At 56.5% G+C, this 22,226-nt stretch overlaps 1 protein-coding gene across 1 annotated transcript; it reads right to left on the bottom strand.

Moving 5' to 3' along the window:
* Positions 1–91: 91 nt before the first annotated feature.
* LMCD1 (LIM and cysteine rich domains 1) lies at positions 92–21,278 on the bottom strand. The gene is made up of 6 exons (XM_021548318.3): positions 21,238–21,278; positions 11,157–11,245; positions 9,729–9,984; positions 5,418–5,747; positions 1,240–1,455; positions 92–595 (listed from the first exon to the last, which is right to left on the bottom strand). The coding sequence occupies exons 2-6, from the start codon at positions 11,243–11,245 to the stop codon at positions 440–442; spliced, it is 1,047 nt and encodes a 348-aa protein (XP_021403993.2). The 5' UTR covers positions 21,238–21,278; the 3' UTR covers positions 92–439.
* Positions 21,279–22,226: the final 948 nt, after the last annotated feature.

Genomic DNA, 22,226 nt, shown 5'->3' with positions numbered 1-22,226 from the left:
CCTCAAACCCACTGTCCTGGCACAGTGGCAGCAGCCTGTTAGCCTAATTCCAGTAAGGATTTAAAAACCACAAACACCCCTTGTTTTTGACCACAACTGTAGGTTTAGTATGGCAGAAGTTACTGTTGAGATGTGTTATTTCCAAACGACTATTGCAAGATCTTAGTCATAAGAAGGTCGGACAGACTTGATAAAAACCAGCCCAGCCCAGCCCAGCCCCTCCTTTCCAGTTCCTCCTGGCCAGGTACCCCGTGCACCTCCCACCCGTGGGCACGAGGGCTCCTGGCAGATCCCAGGGGACCCCCAGGAAATACCTTCCTCACAGGCAGCTGCTTGCAAGTGAATAGTCAGACTCTTCAATTTTTTAACCTTCCCCTTCTCCTGTACTTCCAAACGCCCCCAGTCCTGGTGGGAGCCCGGGGAGCCGTGGGAGCCCGGCTCAGACCCTGCTCTGGCTGCAGGTGGTGCACAGCAAGCTGGCGTTGGCCAGGGTGAAGGGTTTGCCCGTCAGCAGCTCCTCACACTCCAGGCAGGCAAAGTGCTTGTTGTGCCAGGCCAGCCCTTCCACCTGCTGGAAGTCCTCCGAGAAGATGATCTGCGGGACAGAGAGACAGACAGACAGACAGACAGACAAACTGCTTATTTCCACCACCTCACCGAGCTGGAGCGTGGCAGGAGAAGGGAGAACCACCCCACACCTGCCACAAGCCCATCAGGAATGGGTACACAGAATAATGCCAGGATGGTTCGGGTTGGAAGGGACCTGCAAAGGTCACCTTGTCCCACCCCCTGCCATGGGCAGGGACACCCCCCACCTTCCAGCAGCCCAGGCTGCTCAGAAACCCTGACTGAGGCTGGCACCGGCAGGAGCAGAGGGCTGCTGCTGGTTCCCACTCAGCACAGAGGGCATCAGAGGGTCTGCAGCTGGTCCTCACCCTGGCACAGGGGGGATCACAGGGCTCTGGTCACTGCCCACCCTGGCACAGGGGGGATCACAGGGCTCTGGTCACTGCCCACCCTGGCTCAGGAGGGACTCTGGTCACTGCCCACCCTGGCACAGGGGTTTCACAGGGCTCTGGTCACTCTGTGCCCTGGCACAGGGGGTCACAGGGCTCTGGTCACTTTGTGCCCTAGCACAGGGGTGTCACAGGGCTCTGGTCACTCTGTGCCGTGGCACAGGAGGGACTCTGGTCACTCAGTGCCCTGGCACAGGGCTCTCAGCTCCCGGCCGGTGCCCACCTCGTCGCAGCCAGCGCAGCGGGGCCGGAGGCTCTCGCAGTAGTGGCGCCCGCACCAGGCAGCCCCGCTCCTCCAGAAGTAGATGAGGTCCACGAGGGGCTCGGCGCAGCGGCAGCAGACGAAGCAGGCCGGGTGCCAGAGCCGGGCGTAGCCGGCGCGCTCGGCGTACACCACGGGACAGTCCCCGGGCACCGGCTGCCCGCAGCTCTCGCAGCGCTGCGGGGAGAGAAGCGCTCAGCGCCTGGCACGGGGCGGGTGCCTCATCCTGAGCGGCCCTGGGGACCCCTCCCACACTAACCCCGCCGCCAACATCCAAAGGAGGAAGGAAAAGTTAAGAATTCCTACAGTGCACGAGTGCAGCACGTCAAAGATGTAAGTTTGAAAAGAGAGCAGGAACTTTGGTATTTTCTCACTGTTTTCTGTCTGTGCCTAACTCAGTTGTCACTCCACAGATTTCAGCAAGTGTTTTCTATTTGTCACAGCCCAAAGAGCTAGAATTAGACGTGGTTAATCTCAAGATTAATGGCATCCATGCACATTACGCACCAGACCAACTAGGTCTGCTCTTTATCTGTGCCTGCAGAGCAGTGCTGCAATTTTAGTGAAGAGCCAGCCTTAAAGCTCCCTCAGAGGCTGGCAGGATGTTCTCCAATTCCCACCGAAGCTGGGAGCAGCCTGTGTGTCACAGGGCTGTGGTGACACTGCTGTGCCCATCAGAGCGCTGGCACGGCCGTGTCCCCCTGCAGCACGCTCCAGTGGCACGGGGTCAGGGCTGGGAATGGCCCTGTGATCAGATCCAGCTTACAAACCCCCCATTTCACTCAACCAGTAATAACAGAACCACACAAGGGTTTGGGCTGGAAGGCACCTTAAAGATCACCCAGTTCTGACCCCTGCCATGGGCAGAGGCTCCTTCCACTCGCCCAAGAGGAGAGGAGACACAAAGCCAGGATTTCTCAGCAGCAATAAACTCACAGTGCCTGAGCTGCAGGAGGCCACAGGGATGGGGCAGGGCTAGAAAAGGGAAATTCCCAGCCCTGCCAGCTCCTTGCCCGGCTCACACCGGAGTGCTGGCACACTGTTCTTTGCACCAGCTGAGTTTCCTTGCCCTCCTCCCTCCTGTCACCCAGGGGAGGCCACAGCAGCTCTGCAGGTGGCTCTCTCTGAGGGGTCACAAATTATCCTGCACCCACAGGTGGCTCTCTCTGAGGGGTCACCCATCTCCTGCACCCCCAGGTGTCTCTGTCTGAGGGGTCACCCATCTCCTGCACCCCAGACATTTCCCCATAGCCTGCTCCCTGCCTCAGGGGGTTTCAGTGCCTGCCCTGGCAGCCTGGCGCGTTGTGCCACGCTGCTGGGCACTGCCCGTGTCCCCAGGGACCTGGGCTGAGGAGCAGAGGCAGCGAGACACAGAGTGCATCCTGGCTGCTCTGTGCAGCTGGAAGGGGCCGTGCTGACCCTGCTCCTGGCACCACGGAGGGCTCCAGACCTCTCTGAGCACTGCCAGCCCCAGCCGGTGACGGGAGGCTGGCACCAGCACAGCCGTGCCGTGTCTGGTCTGGCTGGGGAGCGCAGCATGAGCAGCTGGCAGAGCCCCCGAGGGCAGAACGACAGAGGCCACCCAGGGGTCTGTGCCCATCACACCCAGCCGAGGCCTTTCCCTCGGCCCCCAGATTTGGGGTCAGCCCCAGAGCCAGACCCTGCTCTGCTCTGCTCTGCCAGCCCTGGGAAGCCACAGACCCAGCAGCCCAGCCCTGCTTATCTTGCAGGATCTAAAACAAGAACAAACACAGCAGTTTCCAACCCCGAACTCGAGTTTCTTGCCAGCAAGAACTGTTAAAAAAACAACTTATTTTGCTGTTTCTTTCTATGGAAAATATTCACAGGGAAAATCTATTCACAGGGCTTTTCCCAAGCATTGTATAACCTCCATATCCTGCTATTTACACACTAGAAAGAGGTGATCCTTCAAATTTGAGGTAGGATTACAGCTTGGTGCTCCTTCTACATCTCCATCATGCAGGCAGAGGAGTGAAGACTTTGTTAGCTGAATTGCCAGAGATGCTGGCCAAAGAAATGTCCTGTTCTCTTAAGCCTGCCCATGCTGCTCATGCCCAGCTCCTGCTCTGCAGTGCCAGCCCCAGGGAAGGAGCTCTGGGACACCACTGGCACTCTGAGCCCTCCCTGCATTGCTGGCCTCAAGCTTTCGGGAACAATGATTCATCTGGATCAAGCGCCTCAGGATTTGATGTGATTCCAGGGCAGGAATCAAATCTCGTAAGAGCAGAGGCGCTCCCATGGGGGTCAGGATTCTGTGGAGAGCTCTCCTCTCCTGGACAGACATGCAGCAGGGATGTGGAGGCAGGCGGGCTCAGCAGGGCTAGTGGCCCCAGGCCTTCCTGGCTCTGCCATTCCCTGGCTGCCCAGGATGGCTGTCCCTGTGGATCTGCCATGCCCTGGCTGCCCAGGATGGCTGTCCCCGTGGCTCTGCCATGCCCTGGCTGTGCAGGGTGGCTGTCCCCGTGGCTCTGCCATGCCCTGGCTGCCCAGGATGGCTGTCCCCGTGGATCTGCCATGCCCTGGCTATGCAGGGTGGCTGTCCCCGTGGATCTGCCATGCCTTGGCTGCCCAGGGTGGCTGTCCCCGTGGCTCTGCCATGCCCTGGCTGCCCAGGGTGGCTGTCTCCGTGGATCTGCCATGCCCTGGCTGCCCGGGGTGGCTGTCCCCGTGGATCTGCCATGCCTTGGCTGCCCAGGGTGGCTGTCCCCGTGGATCTGCCATGCCCTGGCTGCCCAGGATGGCTGTCCCCGTGGGTCTGCCACTGCTGTGAAACTCTTCCATTTTTCAGCTGGTGCCTTGAGAGAAATGATGCTTCAAAGTAAGGAGAATAACATCACAGTTATGTATTTATTTATTTGGAAGGACAAACTCGCTGTTTAAGTAAACCTTCATTGCTAGGATGACTTATTGATATGTTTAAAGGAAACCTTCCTTTTTTGGCTATTTTTTATCTTAAAATCCAGTGTTTTGTTGCAATAGCGAAAATCCTTACTGTGTCATTGGATTCAAAGTCTGAAGTAACATACCGTGGGCAGAGGGGAGACATTACCCAATATGGACTGAAAATGAAAACTGCTCTTTCATGAACAACCTCAGTGCAGGAATGGCAGGAAAGAATCTCCTCTTAAAAACACTTGGACACCATTTGCTTTTTCAGCTTCAAATCCTCTGCTGCAAGTCACCCTCACAAGGACCAGGACAAGGTATTTCCACTCACCGTATTTTATGATAAGCATCTGCTCAGCAGCCACTCCAGCCAGCACTGGGGGAACATAAATCTAAAAGGGTGTTGAGGAATCTCAGCCATTTCTCTGTGGAAATGTGTTTGCATGCCCAGGGACCCAGGGCAGCTGCTCACATTTCCCAGAGCGATTACAGCCCTGGGAACATGATCTCCATGTTCACAGCTCTGGGTTAACTGGACAGAGCCTTCACCTCCTGTCATCTGTGCTCTTTCTGGGTAAGAAGCCTACCTGGAAATACTGACTTGCAGCACAGAACGGTAAAGGTTGGAAAAGACCTCCAAGATCATCAGGTTCAGCTTTCAATGGAAATGCTGCCCTTATCATCCAGGGACATGTTATGCCCAAACTTTCAGAGCTGCCAAGAACCCAGAGCTCAAACCAGTTCCCACAGTGAGAATTCCCTGACCTTGGTGGCTCAGCAGGGCCTTTGTTATGGAGAAAGGGACATTAAGAAGAGGCGAATGCCCCTCATCAGCCCTGCCAGATGGACCCTTGTGCTCAGCAGGGCTGGCTGGAGCAGAGGGGCCCTCCAGGCTCTCACAGCGCTGCTCCAGAGCATCGTGATGTGCCGAGCACCTGCAGCAGGCATGGAGAATGCCCTGGCAGCAGGACAAGGCACAGACCACCCTGCCTGCTGTGAATTTTTGCCCTTTGAGTTGAGACCAAACCTACTCCCAGTGGCTGCCTGAGCCTGGAGCAGCCTTAGTGCTCCCATCGCATCATCGCATCGCATCGCATCGCATCCCATTGATCCCACCCCACCCCACCCCACCCCACCCCATCCCACCCCATCCCATCCCATCCCATCCCATCCCATCCCATCCCATCCCATCCCATCCCATCCCATCCCATCCCATCCCATCCCAGACTCACGTAGTGCCCGGCCGCGCTCTCCAGGGCCCCATTGGGCGACTCGGGGGCTCTGCCGGGCTCGATGCTCTTGTCCTGGGACTTCTCCTCCTCCTTCCCGCCGCCGCCCTGGCCTGGCAGCGCCACCTCCCCGACGCCCAGGGCCTCGGCCTTGTACTTCTTCACGAACTCGTGCATGAGCTGCTGCTCGCCCTCGGCGAGGCCGCGGCACTGCGCCGGGTCCTGGTCGTGCAGCGGGAGCTGCCGCGCCAGCCGCCGCCGGCGATGGACGGCGCCGTCCGTGCCCGCCACCGGCTGCAGCTCCTTGGGGACCAGCTCCATGTACTGCATGGCCTGCACGGGAGACACCCATGTGGCAGGGAGACAGCCTGGCACGGCCTGGCATGGTTGGCACGGCCTGGCACGGCCTGGCATGGTTGGCACAGCCTGGCATGGCCTGGCATGGTGATGCTCCACTTGTGCCGCGGAGCAGCAGAAAACACGCTTGTCCCCTCCCTTCTCCTTCTGGAGCGTTTGCACCCACAGTGCAGAAGCAAAAGGCTGAACTGGCTTAGATGCCAGTGGTAGCCAGGCTGTTATAAATCCTTTCATCCTCAGAAAACAGACTGGGTGTTTTCATGGTGTTTTAGATTAGTTTTTGTTTGTTTGTTTTTTAAAAACAAGCCCCGGTTTGCCCAGGAAAGGAAAGCAGCAGAGACAGACCTGCTTTGCACAGAAATCCCAGCACACCCCCCCTCGCTGGCACTACCATGACACTTTTCCATGAAACTTGATAACACAGCTGCTGAAAAGACTAAAAACCCATAAACATCAAACCCCCGAGCAGCTCTATTGCCTTGTGCTGGGCCAGGGAGAGCTGCAGGGAGTGAGGCAGTGGCCACACGGAGCACCCCAGAGCCCCGTGGGGCTGTGTGCACAGCAGCTCACTGGGAAAGACCATCCTTTATCAGTTAATGAAATCATCATACAGGGAAAATTCAGGTAGCAGTTGGGTCTGGGATACTGACAGCCACCAGTTCCACCTGACTGCTGGTTTCACAGCAAGGGGAAGTGTTTGGTCACTGATGCCCTGTGACACAGAAAAGAAATGCCCAGAAACTGCCCGAAATGAAGTCTCTGACTTAACTGGCCATGACCTCAGGAGCAGAGCAAACCCCTCTGAGTCTCGGGCTGGGTCAGTGGCCACGGGGGCTGCACAGTTAACTTCTGCTGGCCGGGAGGAAGGGAAGGGAGTTTCCCACTCCGGCATTTTCCTATTGTAGTGTGAGGAGTGACAGGGCAGCCAGTTGGCTCCCTGCCATTCCCTTAGACCAGCATCCAGCTGCATTAGATTTGCTTCTTACTGGGTCAGCACTTGAGAACTCGATCTTAAAGAACTCCGCAAAGAGATTTAACTGTTTGTGGCACATGGGCTGCTTCAGGCTGGGCTTTTCAACACAGAAATCCTTGCACAGCACTGAACTCTTCAGCACGTCAGGAAAAACTTCCAAGTCCCTTCCACCTTGGCTCCTCTGGGCCAGAGAGCAGTGCTGCCGGGCGGAATTCCTGACAGGAAATTTGGAACAGCAGCAGATAATGATTCAATGGGAGCAGGGTTTGTTCCCCACGTCTTGGGGTGCCACTTAAATCCCTGCACCCCAGGATATCAGACATCAGCACGGTACACCGTGCCCCTGTACAAAGGCAGGCTTGATGCCCAGTTTCGTGGAGGCTGTTGCCCTGTGGGACAAAGGGGTGCTGGGGAAGAGCTGCTTGGAGGGCGGTGGATGCTGGGCAGTGATCTGGTGCACAAATGGCTTCCACAGACGTGAGGAATCCTAAGAGGAATGGCAGGAGAAAGAGACAAGAATTCCCTGCCTGCTCCTCCCGGGCTCACACAGGCGCTGCCCCACAGGTGGACAGGAAACAACTGAAGTGATGCTGTGTGAGCAGGAGCACCAGGGCAGCACCAGCTCCAGCAGAGCAGCAACGTGCTGGGATCTCAGGGGGGAATCCTCAATCCACTGATGTGCCAAGACTAATGAACATTTCCACCAGAGCAAGGGGCCAGCACGGGCACCTGGAGCCTCCTGGTCTGCTCCACCTCCAGGATCTCCATTCCCAGCACTAAGTGTCTGTGCTGAGAGGGAGGAAAGCAAAGCCTCAAGGCTTTTTAAAAGGCTTACTCAAAGCCTGCTCAGGGGCAGGTTTCAGTGAGATTCCACTCCCTGACCAAGGGAATGCTTGAAGTTATAATTGCAGATGTCAATAAAAATGTGTCCCAAGAAAAGATTACGGGGGAAAAAAATCCAGCCTGAAACCAAAAACTGCCATGAAGACTAAGAAAAAGTTGCTACATCTGCTGCTATCACTTGTTGCTATGGCCCATGCTTCACTGAGTGCAGGTAATTTGGAGGGAGAGCATTTTAGTTTTCATTGTTCCCTACTGGATCTTGGGGCTATTTTATCATCTGTTCTTTTCACTGTCCCTAAGGACCTAAGTACCTGCTTCATGATTTCTGCAGGCACAGCTTAACAAGAGCATGCTCTGAACTTCCTCCTATTATTGACCATCCACTTCAGCAAAACAAGGTTAAAAGCCATCCCAAGTTTCCAGCCTGCCTCCAGGAGGAAACCACTGGAGAGAGGCAGTTGTGCACTAACAGCTTTTTGGCCCAAATCCCTTTGAAACTGTCCCGAGAGTGGCTGACATCCAGCACTTCTCAAAGTTTGTCAAGCTGATCTGCAAGCCAGAATTTATCAAGGTTGTCTCCAAAGCTCCTGCTTGTTGTTTACTTGAACCAAGATATATTCCAGCCTGTCCAGGCACTATAAAGAGATCAAAAACTTTCATAAACCTCCCCTAGCAGGAGGGTGGGACTGGGCTGGGGACGGGACGGGAAGGGAAGGGAAGGGAAGGGAAGGGAAGGGAAGGGAAGGGAAGGGAAGGGAAGGGAAGGGAAGGGAAGGGAAGGGAAGGGAAGGGAAGGGAAGGGAAGGGAAGGGAAGGGAAGGACCTCAATTGAAGCATCCCCAGCACACAGCTCACCTCCCACCCAGCCTGTCCAAGGCCACCAGGACAACTGACTTTTAAGCCAAATTAACAACTCTGGCTCTGGGGGCTGTGGCTACACTTTTACACCCGTATCCCAAATTCTTCTTTAAAAAGGTCTCTGGTTGCATTTTCAGCAGTTTTTCTGTTGATTTGCATCAACAGCTTTCAGCTATTTGTTTCATTGGAGGAGCAGAAGCTTTCACTGCCTGGCAGTGGAATACAGAAGGGTTTCATACCACAGCACAGTGAAAAGCCAGCTAAATGCTTTCCCCCAAGAAGTGCTCTGCTGGCTCAGACTTGCACATGCTGAAAACCACTTCCACCCCTTCCCACACAGCTGGTCCAGATGGAAACCAGGCATGGGAGGGAGGTGGAGCTGGGCTGGGGGCTTGGTTTTGGATCCAGCCCTCAGAACAGGATTGCACTCCCTATCTCACCTTTTTACCCTGAGCTGTCTTTATAACGTTGTTTTTATTTGGACCAGATTATGCTTGAGCTGTAAGGAAGAAATCCCCGCTCCAGAGCTGGAGATGAGAGTGTTCTGGCAGCAGCAGCAGCAGCGGGCAGAGCTGTGCCCACGCAGGCAGGAGCTGCGGGCAGGAGCTCTCGGGCACTGAGCTCAGCTCTCGCCAGGCTGGCACCCCGGGCACCAGGAGCCCTTCCACCCCTGCTCCTGGGGCAGAAAGCTGCTCCAGGCTGCTGGAACAGGGATGGGCTGCTGCTTTTCATCAGAGGGACTGTGGGAGACCCTGGGAACGGGGCCTCTGAGCCCACTCCCCAGGCGAGGACTCCTCCAGTAGCACAGGGATGCTCTCTGCGAGCAGGAGAGGAGGAGCCCTGAAGCACCCTGCTGTCCACCAGCCCCATGTGCTCCCCAGAAGCCAAACTCCTTCCTGCTCCCCTGCCTGCCCAGCCCAGGCACACCAGAAGGCCTGGAGGAGTTGTTCTTACATCCAGCCTGGAGCTTTGGAGCAGGCATGGGCTGCACAGGGCTGTGGGACAGCAGGGATGGATCTCTCCTCAGCCGTGCTTTTACTGCAGATGGGCTTTACCAAAAGACTAAAAGCTTTCTAGTTGTAAAATCCATTAAGACTTCTCCTAGAAATGTAAACAAACCTATAAAACCCAAAGGCATTCCATCCCCCTCTCCTACCTACTCTGCTTATTTACAGTTCTCCAAAGCACCGAGTGCTCGGCACATTCTGCTCCTGAGGCAAACCTGGTTGCCTGCCTTGCCCCGAGAGCTTTGTCTGAGCAGAGCTCTGCTCCCAGCCCCTTACCAGCTTCTGGGTGAGGCCGGGGGGAGCCCACTCGTAGGTGATGGTGTCGAAGGTGGGGTCCTTGCCCGAGATGTTGGGGTTGGTGACGATCATGCGGTTCCTCTTGTAGACGCGGACGCCGTCGCCGCCCTTGAGCCGGGCCGTGAGCGTGGCGTACCTGGAGTCCGAGAGCAGGCGGCCGATCTTGCGGTCATCGTCCAGCTCCGAGCTCAGGCCGTGCTCCTCCTGGCTGCACTTGCACGACTTGCAGATCTTCCTGTGCCCAAGAGAGCAGCCCGGGCTGTGAGCCGGGCCGTGGCGTGCCAGCCTCTCCCCGGGGCACACATGGCCTGGCCTCATGGCATGGGCAAAGGCTCAGGATGGAGCGGGCGGGTTGGGTTGGGAGAGACCCCAAATCCCACCCAGTGCCACCCTGCATGGCAGGGACACCTCCCACTGCCCCAGGAGCTCCAGTCCCAGTGTCCAACCTGGCCTTGAGCACATCCAGGGGCAGCCCCAGCTGCTCTGGGCACCTGTGCCAGGGCTGCCCACCCTGCCAGGGAAGGATTCCTTCCCAGTATCCCACCCATCCCTGCCCTCTGGCAGTGGGAAGCCGTTCCCCCTTTCCTGGCACTGCAAAATCTGCTGCCTCTGGCCCACGGGGAGCTGCTGCTGGCCCTGAAGCCTGGAAACCCCTTCAAGCATCATGAGATTGGAGATTAGTCTCCTCACAGATTCCAACACACCAGCACCAGCCTTGCCTATGAAGAATCTTTACATGCAGTTAAAAAAGTGACTGCTGGAAGGAACTGATGCTTAATTGACTGTAATTGGAATGATAATAGGTACAAATCACACAGACAAGTGTCTAAGGACACTCTGATGGCCAGCACTGCCTTCAAATACTGATAGCAAAAGGGGCAAAGTAACTCTGACACAACCCCGAGGATTTCAGCAGGATCTCGGAGTAAGAATGAGTCCAACTAGCCTTTAATGGAGTCAATTAAAAAATGGCTGTGCTTTCACCAAATGAGTCTTTAAAGTTTGGGTTTCACACAGCTGAGGTATCACAAGTGGGAGCTGAAGGCATCCAAGGCATTCCAGCTGCAGCAGCACAGCTGGAGCACAGCCTCCCTGCCCCACCACCACGGGCCCAGCACCCTGGGGAGCTCCCCAGGAGCACAGAGGAGGCCAGTGTTTGTGAGGCAGCTCAGAGGGCACTAATTCTCTTTTAATCAGTGACAGCTGGGTGGCTGCATTGCATTTGACAGCCCCTTTGCTGCCCTGAGCCGGGCACTGTCCTGGTGTGCTCCCACCAGCTGCTGCCATCAGGGGCTATTTACCCCAGTTGGTGGTTTTAGCAGGAAAACTGGAAGTGAAGTATCAAATAAGGAGATGTTGTGTCACCAGGCACATTTCAGTCGGGGTGCAGGACAGGACCAACGTTACCTCCAGGAGTGAGGCTCGAAGCCCGTGCACAGCCCTCTGCAGCGCAAGCAGGGCACGCCTCTTCCCACCTGTGGCTGGCTCCCCGACATCTGCAAAAGAGCAGGACACCGAGCTGGGGAGGCTTTGTCCTCAGGGGCTCCCTGAGACAGCCCTGAGAGTGCACGCTGCCCTTCACAAGTGATTCAGCCATCCCTTGTGTCCCCTGAAACCTCAGATCTCCCAATGCCATTTGACCATGTCCATGCAACCCTGCCACAAGTTTATTTAAGGATGCTTGGGCGAAGGTTTGCCCTTCAAAGTGAGGGAAGATGGAGGGGCTGGCACATCAAGCCCAGGGAACATGCTCACACACTGGGCAGCCACCTTCACCTCATCCACAGAGACCTCAGGTCTCGTTTGGGTCCAGTTCATGGAGTTCATGTGCTGCACATGGATCTGTGCAAGTCACAAAGTCAGGCTGGAATGTGGAGGTGCACTGATGCTAAACCTGCTTCACTGCACCTTGGACCTCTGTGGTCTTTCTCCAAGTGTATTTCAGGAATGTGGGAGGTTTCCATGCCCCTGGCACTGGACTTTGTGGGAGGTTTCCATAGTGAACAGGAAATACAGCGGGGAAATGCTCTGGGGAGCAGAGGTGGTGCTGGAGTGACATGGAGGGCAGTGGTTGTGCTGCATTTTTGCTGCTCACTGGAAAGAGACAAAAGTCACCCATCCTTGGTGATCATTGCTGCAGAGACATCCCAACAACCTCCCAGCAGATCAAAGATGAGCAAAAACCCACACCAGGAGCCCATATCTTTGGAAAACAAACCTATTGACTGCCAGCCCCATGAATTTATCAAACATGGCTTTCTGAGCGTGAGCAACACAGCAGAGTACGGCGGGAGACAAAAACAAAGTGCTGCAGGAGGCACCAGGGCAAGGTGACACCAGCAGACGCTGAATTTATCTCAGCCTGGATGTTTATACAGGAGCTGTCAGGCCCCTGCCTGAAAGACAAGCTTGTTCCCTGGAAAAACGAGCTGAGGGAAGCAAGGACAGTGCTGGGCCCAGCAAGGCTGCTCATCCTGGAGAAACCCACCCGAGCTGTAGGAAGTGGTCTCTTTCAGCTCCCTTTGCCCCAGGACTGCTGTCTTCTTTCTGCCTCATCTTTCACCTGGGATTTTCATCTCAATTTTTATCTGCAGTTTGTCCAATATTTTGAAGCCAATGAAAAGACCTCTCACCCCCAGTATTCATAAAAATACAGCTAAAAAATTGCCTTCACATGGCCAGATAGTCCCCTCTGCCTCTACTATCCAAACAGAGGATGTTTTTGGTTCTTCAGCCATGTGCCAGCTGTCCAGGACAGATACAGACACTGAGGAGTCCCACAGACCACTCACAGCCCTGCCAGTTCTGGAGCCACATGCCAGGTACCACGAACTGCTGGGGTTTAGCTGGCTCTGATCTTAGACATCAAACAGGAGCTGGGAGACAGCAAGAGACTGCAAGTGGTGATATATCTCAAACACAAACGTCTGGATTAAATAAACTCGTTTGGAAAAGGCTCATTGACTCGAGGGGAAGGGCACAGGGACAAGTGTGGTCAGCAGCACAGGAGCCTCCCTGGACAAGCTGGCACCGGGAGCCCGTGGCAGTGGCAGTGCAGGAGCTCACAGCCCCAGAGGGTGCCCAGCACGCTCAGACCCTCAGGCCAGCAGCTCCTCGAGGCTCTGAGAGCCCGGGCAGGCTGTCTGGAGCACACAGTCATTCCTCACTCCTCCAGGAGCAGAGGAGAGCTGAGCCACTCTCACTCCCAGCCCTGTGCAGGCGCCAGTGCCCGGTCACTGCACGTCCTGCCCAGGCACGGAGCTTCTCCTCACGCTCTGCTCCAGCTCCTCACATCGGCATAAAAGGAGATTTCTTTGCAAAAATTATGCAAGACGCTGCAAAAACCCCAAACCCGGTAAGATAATGTGAAACAAATGCTCTGACTATCCCAGGCTCCACCTATGCCCAAGCCCATCTGAGAAGTGCAGCTGAACTTTGGCATCACCTTAAGATAAAGGGTTTGGAGGCATTTGTAATGCTTTACAAAAGCACCAAACCCCCAAAACCAGGCCTGTGTCAACAAACTGGCTGAAGAAAAGCAAATCCTGCTCACCAGGACTAGATAGACACTCCTTGCAACATTTCTGTTCTGGCTTTCTGTGCCTCACAGCATTCTTGCTGCTGGAAGACTGAAAGCAAGTCAGGGCAGAGGAAATTCTTGGGTAGTGAAATGATAGGAAATCGAGGCTGTTCTACCCACAAAAGCATTGCTGAGCAGTGTCAGGAGCACAGCAGCAATGCCATGGTTTGCTGATACGCCGGCCAAAGGCAGGGCCACTGGTCCTGAGCAGCTGCAAAATGGAGAGCCTGGAGTGACAAGTGACAAGGAAAGAGCCCAAACCAGCTTGGTTCAGAGCTCGAGGACTCCTCTGCAAAGGAGCACGGGGCTCCCCTGGCAGGTCTGGCGAGGTGGAGCCCTGGCCAGGAGCTCTGCTAGGTCAGGTTCCAGCCCCGCAGCCTGCTCTGTTTGCTGCCCAGCTGAGACTCCACAGTGCCTCTGTTCTGTCACCTTCTGTCAGCCCAGCACACCCTGGCCAAGGACCCTTTGCAAAGGCTGCAGTGAAAGCAGTGTGACAGCTGGGTTTGGTGCCAGGGGCTGTCCTCAGGGGCAGCAGGACCTGGAGAACTCAGGCCTGAAATCACGTTCAGAGTTTCAGGAAACTTGGCCAGTGTGGGGGTTAGTCCAGGACCATGGAGGACCCAGCACACTCCCAGCCCAGCACACTCCCAGCACACTCCTGTCCTGCCAGGGGCAGCAGGGCACAGGCAGGACTCCTCTCTCCGAGTGCTGTGCTCGGTGCCAGCAGAGCACACACCCAGCAGGGCAGGTCCATGGGCAGGGTGATGGGTGTGCCATGGCACTTGTCCATCAGTGGGGCAGAGCCACGGGCAGGGTGATGGGTGTGCCATGGCACTTGTCCCTCCTGGCTCTGCTGCCTGAGCCCCCCGTGGCTCTCCAGACCCCAGAGGGGCTTTGGGGACACAGTGGCACAGCCACAGGCCTATGAGGGACTGGCAAAGGGAGCCCTCCTGCTTCCACAGAGGCTTCTGGATCCCAAAAGCATTTATTGCACAACACCCTATTTGGAGACCGAAAACGGTGCTGGAGACACGTAACTACCTCAAGTATGTTTTCCCCTCCTTTTTAGGGAGGGAAGAGGAAAAGCTGGTTTCCAAAATGTTACTCCAAGTTCACAACAGCCCTTCAGAGCTGAGGTCCTCGTTTCACCTCTCCCCACAGCCAGGGCTCCCCAGTGGCCATGGCAGGCTCCATCCAAACCCTTCCCTGCAGCATCAGCTACCCTACCTTAATGCCAGCCATGGCAGGAGAGAGCTCCAGGGAGGCTGAGGGACCTCCAGAACCCTTTGGGGGTTCCTCCAGCTGCAATGAGTATTGAAGATTTACAGCTAACTCTGAACTAGGGCTGTGAACAAAGGAACAGGGAAAAGCCACACAACATTCACATGGGTGGGACCAGGCTGCTCAGCACAATTGCTGAGGGTCAGGGATGGATAGCAGATCATTTGTTGTCATTATTTGACTATAATAGAGCTATGCTTGCATAATAACAGTGGGCAAGCTCAAACTTCCTTAGGGATTTGGGGCTAGCTCAAACTTCCTTAAGGATCTGGGGCTAGCTCAAAATTCCTTAAGGATCTGGGGCTAGCTCCAAGTTCCCTGTGGATCTCCAGGAGCTGCAGGGTGCAAGGGGTTACACACAAGGCAGTGCTGCATGCTCCAGTTCACATATTGGCCATTTGGTGCCCTCTTCCTTCTCTGCTGATGCCCAGCAAACAGAATGGTTTGGGTTGCAAGGGACCTTAAAGTTCAGCATCCTCCTTGAGTGCCCCTAATGTCTGGTGAGGTCCAGCTCAGGAACCAGCTCCCAGTCCTGGCACAGAACAGCCGAAAACGTCCCCCAAACCTCCTGCAGGAGGGCTCAGCTGGGGCAGGACACCTGGGGCTGCTCTGGATTGCAGGAGAGGCTCCTTGACAGCAGCTGCAAGGGGAATAATTCTGAGCAAGGCGAGCAATGCCCTTAGAAGTGCACTAACGAATAAACACATTCACTACTGCAGTTCTGAGAACAGCAAAGGGATGTTTTGATTTATTTTCTTCTCATTTTCATAGAAAACATCCATTGTAATCATGACCTGCAAGCAATTTGTTTCCCTGCCAGATTCCAAGCAAGCGTTATCCCAATTACCACACTCACAGGAAAAGAATTCCCTTACAAAAGGCTGTCTTTCATCCCAAATTCCCTCTGTTGGATTTATTTAAGGCATCAATGAATGGGTTGATACCATCTGCAATACTGGAAGCACTTATTGTATTAAACCTTGCAGAGTAAGAAGTTTGCTGCCTTTTATTTTAGCAATAAAGAGCAGGTAAAGGCACTGATAGTGGAGGAAACTATTTCAATGGAACTGCCAGATCCCAACCCACAGGATGACAGAGCTCCAACAACCAGGGCCTCTGCAAACAGCTCCCTCTTCCAAGAGCACATAGCTGGCAGCATTCCTTTCTTCACTAACAATGTGTGAATTAATGATAAGAGAAGGGCAAATGCTGAAAAATCAGATTCTTTTCATAAGCCAGACAGTGCTTCAGATACTTGGACTTAATTATAAATCCAAACCAGGACGTGAGGAAGTGTCTGGAATGGGAGGAGAACCCCCCCCAGACTTAATGAAACAGCAGATCTGCTGAGTTCCAGAGCACTCAGGTAAGGGTCTCGGGGTGATCTCCAGTTACCTGCCCAGAACCAGCTGGGTCCTTCCCATCTCCCACACGAGGAGAAGGCTCTGGATGCCACTGGGAATGGGGGACACTGGGAATGTCCCTCAGAACACTGACAGGATGCACCGATGGAGCTGCTTCCATCAAATCTCCATATAACAACGGATTTAGGACTAAATATCTGCTCAGCAGTAGGAGGAGGATCTTTAGTGGAGGAAAGAGGAGGAAACTGAAGGTGGCACGAGGGCAGGGCCATGCCTGGGCCCCCCATCCCTGTCCCTCACCCTTCCTGCACTGCAGCCTCTGAGCTTCACAAGCTCAGCACAAGGTGGAAAATGAAGTGAGGTGGTTTTCAGCAGCACATTTGCAGTCTCCAGAGGAGCACACGAGCAAGTCCAGGTGATTCTTGTGGCTGGTGAAGCCTGAAGCCAAGGCAGAAGCTGAGGGACTGTGCCACCCCAAATACTGGCAGGGCACAGGCAATATCAGGATGCCTTGGAGAGAATTTACCTTCCTGTGCCCATGTGATGTAACCAAGCCATGGAGCCAGTGCTGGCAGCAGGTGAGATGGCACAAGTGTGGGGAATCGGGCTGGTGCCACCATTAGGGAGCCCCAGCTCCTCCAGAATTGCAAACAGCTGCCTGGAAATATCCCCCTTTCTCTGAGCCCCATCTCTAAATGGAACAGTAGCTCCAAGATGGCACATCTGAGTACTGTCTTTCCTGGATAACTGAAATACAGTATTTCCTTCTTTAAAAAAAGGAGAAAAACCCCAGCCTAAACAAACACTCCAGACACTGCCTCTCTGCAGGACCAGAGGGATTTTGTAATTTCTAAATTGCATTTCACTGGACTCTGCTCAGCTCTGAGTCCAAGTCCCAAAATAAGGTCTTTAACCCCTGTGCTGCTTTATGGTTCCATGGCTACAAACACTTGCCCAGAGCAGGTTTCTCCATTGGGATGCACATTTGCTTCCTCCCCTGGGCTCCAGCACAAGGACAGGCTCTGCCAGCAGGGAGCAGTGCCCTGAGGGCAGTCCCAGCCATGTGTGCCTGTCCCAGCCCTGGGACCAAGCTCCTCGTGCTGCAGGGGTGCTCTGCAGAGCCACTGCCAGCTCCATCATGAAACGGAGCTTCTGCCAGAGCCCAGGTGAGGAGCACGAGAGCTGCAGGGGCCAAACCCAAACTCCCGGGATGGAACTGCTCAGTCTCGTGGCCCAGCTCCGAGAGCCGAGAGCAAGCTGGGTTCTGGTTTCTGCAGCCCTCACGGGGTCACACAACACAGCAGCAGCACCTCCGAGGGACTCGGGCGCCAGTCCTCATCCTCATCTTCATCCCCACACTGCTCACGGAGCTCTGGGACACGGCAGAGGCTTCTCAGGTGTGTCCCACAGAGCCCCCATCACCTGGAGCTGAGCTTCCTTCCCACGGAGCCAGGTGTCCCTGTGACAAAAGGTCCCTGCTGTGACAGCCAGGCACCTGCCAGGCTGTGGAACAGCTCGGGGCTCAGCCCAGGCCCCTGCACACCTTGAGGTTTGGTGCCAGGGGCTGTCCTCTGGCACCCAGCCTATGAAACCACGAGTGACTGAGTCTCCAGCTGGGGCGAAAAGCTTTGGAAAGCTCCACGGTTTTGGACTTGACCAATGTGAGCTGCCAGCCTCAACCAGCACTCCCGTGCACATCTGCAGACCCCTGCGGAGGGCTCCTCCAGCACCCAGGATTTGCTGATGAACAGGGAGCTCCTGCCTCTCCCGGAGGCACCAAGGCCCCCAGCCCAGCCCCTGGCACCATTTACCCTTGCAACAGCAGCACTTCTCTGCTGCCCTGCAGGATGCTTCGGGTGTTTGCAATCCCACGCTGAACAACCAAAGAAAGAAAAAGCTAAAGAACCAAAATTTGTACTAACGGAGTAAACTTTACCTTGGCTTTGATGGGTGCTTTTAGCTCCGTGGGTTATTTTGTTCTGACAAGAAGGACGGAGTTTGGTGAGAACAGCACACAAGGCCAGGCCTGCCTGGCCAGCTGGGCCCGCTCCAGCGCTCGCGCCGTGCCAGCCATCGCCTTCTCCCTGCCTTGAGCTTCAGCTCTCCGCTCTGAATTTAATCTAAACAAGCCCCGTGCCAAACAGAATGCTGTCCCACTCATGCTGCTTTAATTTCCTCAGAAAGAATCCCAGAATACTCTAGGCAAGACATCAACAATAATTAAACCCAACAGTGATTGAAAATCAAATTTTCGGGGCCTCGCAACAAGCTCTAATGAGTTCCAGACTTGCCTTCCCCGACTTGCTCAGACTGGCTGTGTGACACTGCCAAGCTAAATTAAAATTTGACAGTATTCCACACCATGCCCAGAAAAAGTGCCCGTCTTAGGATTCAGGAAATTAAACAGCCGTCTACTGCAGAGACACCCGTTTATGCTAGGATGTTGATTATTCAGACACTGATACAAGGCCTGTGTTATTCTTTTTCCTTGTTTTCATTATGTCATTTCGTATCCCTTTTGAAGTACAAACCAGCTGGCATGTCCTTTTTCATCCCGCAGTGTTCAGGTGAGAGGAGACAGGCACTGGGCAGCAGAGCTGTGCAGAGCCTGGGCCTCCCCCTGCCCACAGCAACCCTGGCAGGGTCCCCCAGCAGGGCTGCCCCTTCCACTGCAGAGTCTGTGCTCCTGCCTCCATTTGAGTGACATTAGAGGTGACATCTACTCCTTTGCCCTTCCCCCCGTGGGAGCTGAGCGTCCAGCCGCACATTTTGGGAAGTCTCTGATGCTTTCTGCAGTCACAAGGCTTTTTGGGGTGCACTGTGACCCTCCCTGCTGCATGCCCTGCAGATGATGCTTGAGAAGCTCCTGGGAGATGGCTCCAGTGCAGGAAGAGCTTCGCCAGGGCTTATCCCACAGCAGGAATTTGCTCAGCCCTGCCTGCTGCCCAAACCCAGCCCTGCTCCTGCACTCCCCCAAGGGACCCCCAGCCTGGGGCTGCTGGCAGAGCTCAGCCCTGCTCAGAGCCCCCTTCTCCAGAGGAGGCAGGGATGGAGCTGCTGCAGCAGGGCCAGCTGACCTCAGCCCAGCACACAGCCTCGTGAAAAAGGCTCCGCTTTCACTCCTGTGGGGTCCATCCCCAGGCAGCGCCTGCCAGGAGCTCCCCGAGGGCTCCAGCGGGCACCCAAAGGTGCCCTCCCCACAGCAGCCAGGCCCCGTGGACATGCCTGAGGTGCCAGAAGCAGGGGCCTCAGGGAGAGGACACACTGCTCCGAGTCTGGGGTAACACACCAGCGGGTCCCACCAAACCCTGGCCACTCCTGCCGGGACACGGCCACCCCGTGGTGCCACACCGGGGTGCCTGCTCGGGTCAGCAGCGCTGCCAGCGTCCCCACGGTGGGCAGCCAGCAGGGAAGGAAGAATCCCGAGTGCCTCGGTCCCACCTCAAAGCACCGTGTATCTCAGGAGAGCGGGCAGGGGGATGCTGAGAGCACAGCCCAGCATCTGTGGGTCACCCACCCAGAGCTCCTGCTGCCAAACACCAGCCTGTGCCCAGCGACCCTGCCAGGGCAGCCAGCTCGCAGTGAAAGCGGGCACAGCTCTCCCTGGACCCTGCCAGGGCAGCCAGCTCGCAGTGAAAGTGGGCACAGCTCTCCCTGGACCCTGCCAGGGCAGCCAGCTCGCAGTGAAAGTGGGCACAGCTCTCCCTGGACCCTGCCAGGGCAGCCAGCTCGCAGTGAAAGCGGGCACAGCTCTCCCTGGACCCTGCCAGGGCAGCCAGCTCGCAGTGAAAGTGGGCACAGCTCTCCCTGGACCCTGCCAGGGCAGCCAGCTCGCAGTGAAAGCGGGCACAGCTCTCCCTGGACCCAGCAGTGGCCCAGCTCAAACCCGGCGGGACAACCTCGGCTGCAGCCGGGCTGGCCTGCCCATCCTGGCAGGCGGAGGGTCCCCGAGGCCAGCACTGCCAAAAACCTCCACGGCAGAGGGAAGCAACCCCCAGGGCAGGGTCTGAGGTGCCGCAGGGCGGTCCCAGGGAGATGGGATCACGCCGGGCTGACATGGGGCGCTGAACTCATCCCCGAACCATGCGGGGACAAAGGTGCAGAGAGGAAGGTCACGAGAGCAGCTGCTGCCATTCCACAGGCTTGGATGCGGCAGCCAGGATGCTCCACGGAGCTCAGAGCGGTGGCAGCAGCGCCTGGGGCTCCCGGGCACTGTGGGCACAGCCGGCATTTCTGGGAGCAAAGCTCTCCAGAGGGTCCAGAAGGGGACAAGCGGCTCCCTCCGTCCCTCCGGGTGCAGCTGCCACAGCTGTGCCGTACCCGCGTTAATCCAGACCGCAAACAGCTGCTCTGCCAGCAGGAGCTCGGCGGGGTGACTGGCACGGAAACGAGCACGGAGCGGCACGCAGCGCTCCGGGACTGCGGCTCAGTGCCGCCGGCAGGGCAGGCAGCGAAACCGGGAGAATGAACCCCGGCTGCCCCAGCCCTGCGCGGCCCGGGGCGCGCCCGGCCCTGCCGGGCACCCCCGGAACGGGGACCGGGACAGGGACCGGGATCGCTCCCGCTGTGTGCCGGGACAGGGACCGGGATCGCTCCCGCTGTGTGCCGGGACAGGGACCGGGATCGCTCCCGCTGTGTGCCGGGACAGGGACCGGGACCGGGATCGCTCCCGCTGCGTGCCCGGGGACTGTCCCGGGACCGGGATCGCTCCCGCTGTGTGCCGGGACAGGGACCGGGACAGGGACCGGGATCGCTCCCGCTGTGTGCCGGGACAGGGACCGGGATCGCTCCCGCTGTATGCCGGGACAGGGACCGGGACCGGGATCGCTCACGCTGTGCCCCGGGACAGGGATGGGGGCAGGGACCGGGATCGCTCCCGCTGTGTGCCCGGGGACTGTCCCGGGACAGGGACCGGGATCGCTCCTGCTGTGGCCCGGGACAGGGATGGGGACAGGGACCGGGATCGCTCCTGCTGTGGCCCGGGACAGGGATGGGGACAGGGACCGGGATCGCTCTCGCTGTGTGCCCGGGGACTGTCCCGGGACAGGGACCGGGATCGCTCCTGCTGTGGCCCGGGACAGGGATGGGGACAGGGACCGGGATCGCTCCCGCTGTGTCCCGGGACCGATCGCGCTGTCCCGGCAGGGGGCTCGGGATCGCTCCCGCTGTCCCTGGGTCGGGTCGGGTCGGGTCGGGTCGGACCGTACCCCGTACCCCGTACCCCGGTCCCCGGTCCCCGGTCCCCCCTCGCTCCCGCTCTCACCTCCGCGCGCTCCGCCGCTCCCGCGCCGCCGCCGCTCGCGCTGCCCGGGCGCCGCCTTTCATTGGCGCGCGCGGCGGCCGCGGGCCGCTCTCGGCCAATCCGGCGCCGCCCCAAAACTTCCCTGGCCAATGGCGCGCGGGGGAGCGCGGGCGTGGGCGGGGCTACGGGACACGGCCAGGGGACTGGACCGGGACCGGGACCGGGACCGGGACATGAATGACCGAAGAACTCGGGACATCGGTCTGGTACCGATAGCCAGCCGTGACGGACAGAAACTCCCCAGCATGTAGAGTTAGAAACCGTGTGTGTTCACTGCGCGCGGGACAGCTCCCAAACCACACCGCGCCTTCCGAGTGATTACACAGCCTTTTATCCATCCAAGTATTGAACACCCCAAATACAAACACATATTCATCATTTGGGTACATCCCATTCCTCGCTTCCTATGCTAATCACCTCGAAAGCTATTCAGCATGAAGTTTGTTCCTTGAAATGGGTTGGTGGTCCCAAAATGAGGCAGTCAATGAAGTCTTCCTCGTTCTGACCTTTCTACCTTTTCAATGCAAATATGACAAATGAACTCTTGGTAGAACTCCCATTCCTTGTCTTCAGTTGGTTTCAGAACAGAGGAGGCCACAATTGTTTTATGTTCCTAAAAGCTATTTGTCAGTTTGTGTATTCTTCATTATAAACCCAGCTAACTCTACATTGTGCTGACAAGCAATCCATTATTAGTTAACTACTAACTCTCAACTTCATCAAGGCCTACTCATTTATTTTCATTAACTCTAGTAAGGCTTATCTCTAACTAAAATCTTAGCTCCTCTAAAATCTCTAAATTCCTTAAAGTTTATGTTTCAGATGGATAGGGACAGGGATAGGGATAGGGATAGGGACAGGGACAGGGACAGGGATAGGGATGGGGAAAATGGTCTCAGAGAGGGCATGGGGAGATGGGACACTGTGGAGGAATTGTTCCCTGGCAGGGT

The sequence above is a fragment of the Lonchura striata genome, chromosome 12 (assembly GCF_046129695.1).
Source record: "Lonchura striata isolate bLonStr1 chromosome 12, bLonStr1.mat, whole genome shotgun sequence".
Classification (NCBI taxonomy): domain Eukaryota; kingdom Metazoa; phylum Chordata; class Aves; order Passeriformes; family Estrildidae; genus Lonchura; species Lonchura striata.
The sequence above is the reverse complement of the archived record's forward strand: the minus strand, read 5'-3'. Positions and strand labels throughout refer to the sequence as shown.

Excerpts from the sequence above, each read along its gene's own strand:
- LMCD1 (XM_021548318.3), bottom strand. The coding sequence starts at position 11,245 with ATGTCGGGGAGCCAGCCACAGGTGGGAAGAGGCGTGCCCTGCTTGCGC. Across the intron at positions 5,748-9,728 it reads CCGGCCTCACCCAGAAGCTG|GCCATGCAGTACATGGAGCT; the intron begins GTAAGGGGCTGG and ends TCTCCCGTGCAG. Across the intron at positions 596-1,239 it reads GCTGCGCTGGCTGCGACGAG|ATCATCTTCTCGGAGGACTT; the intron begins GTGGGCACCGGC and ends TCTGTCCCGCAG.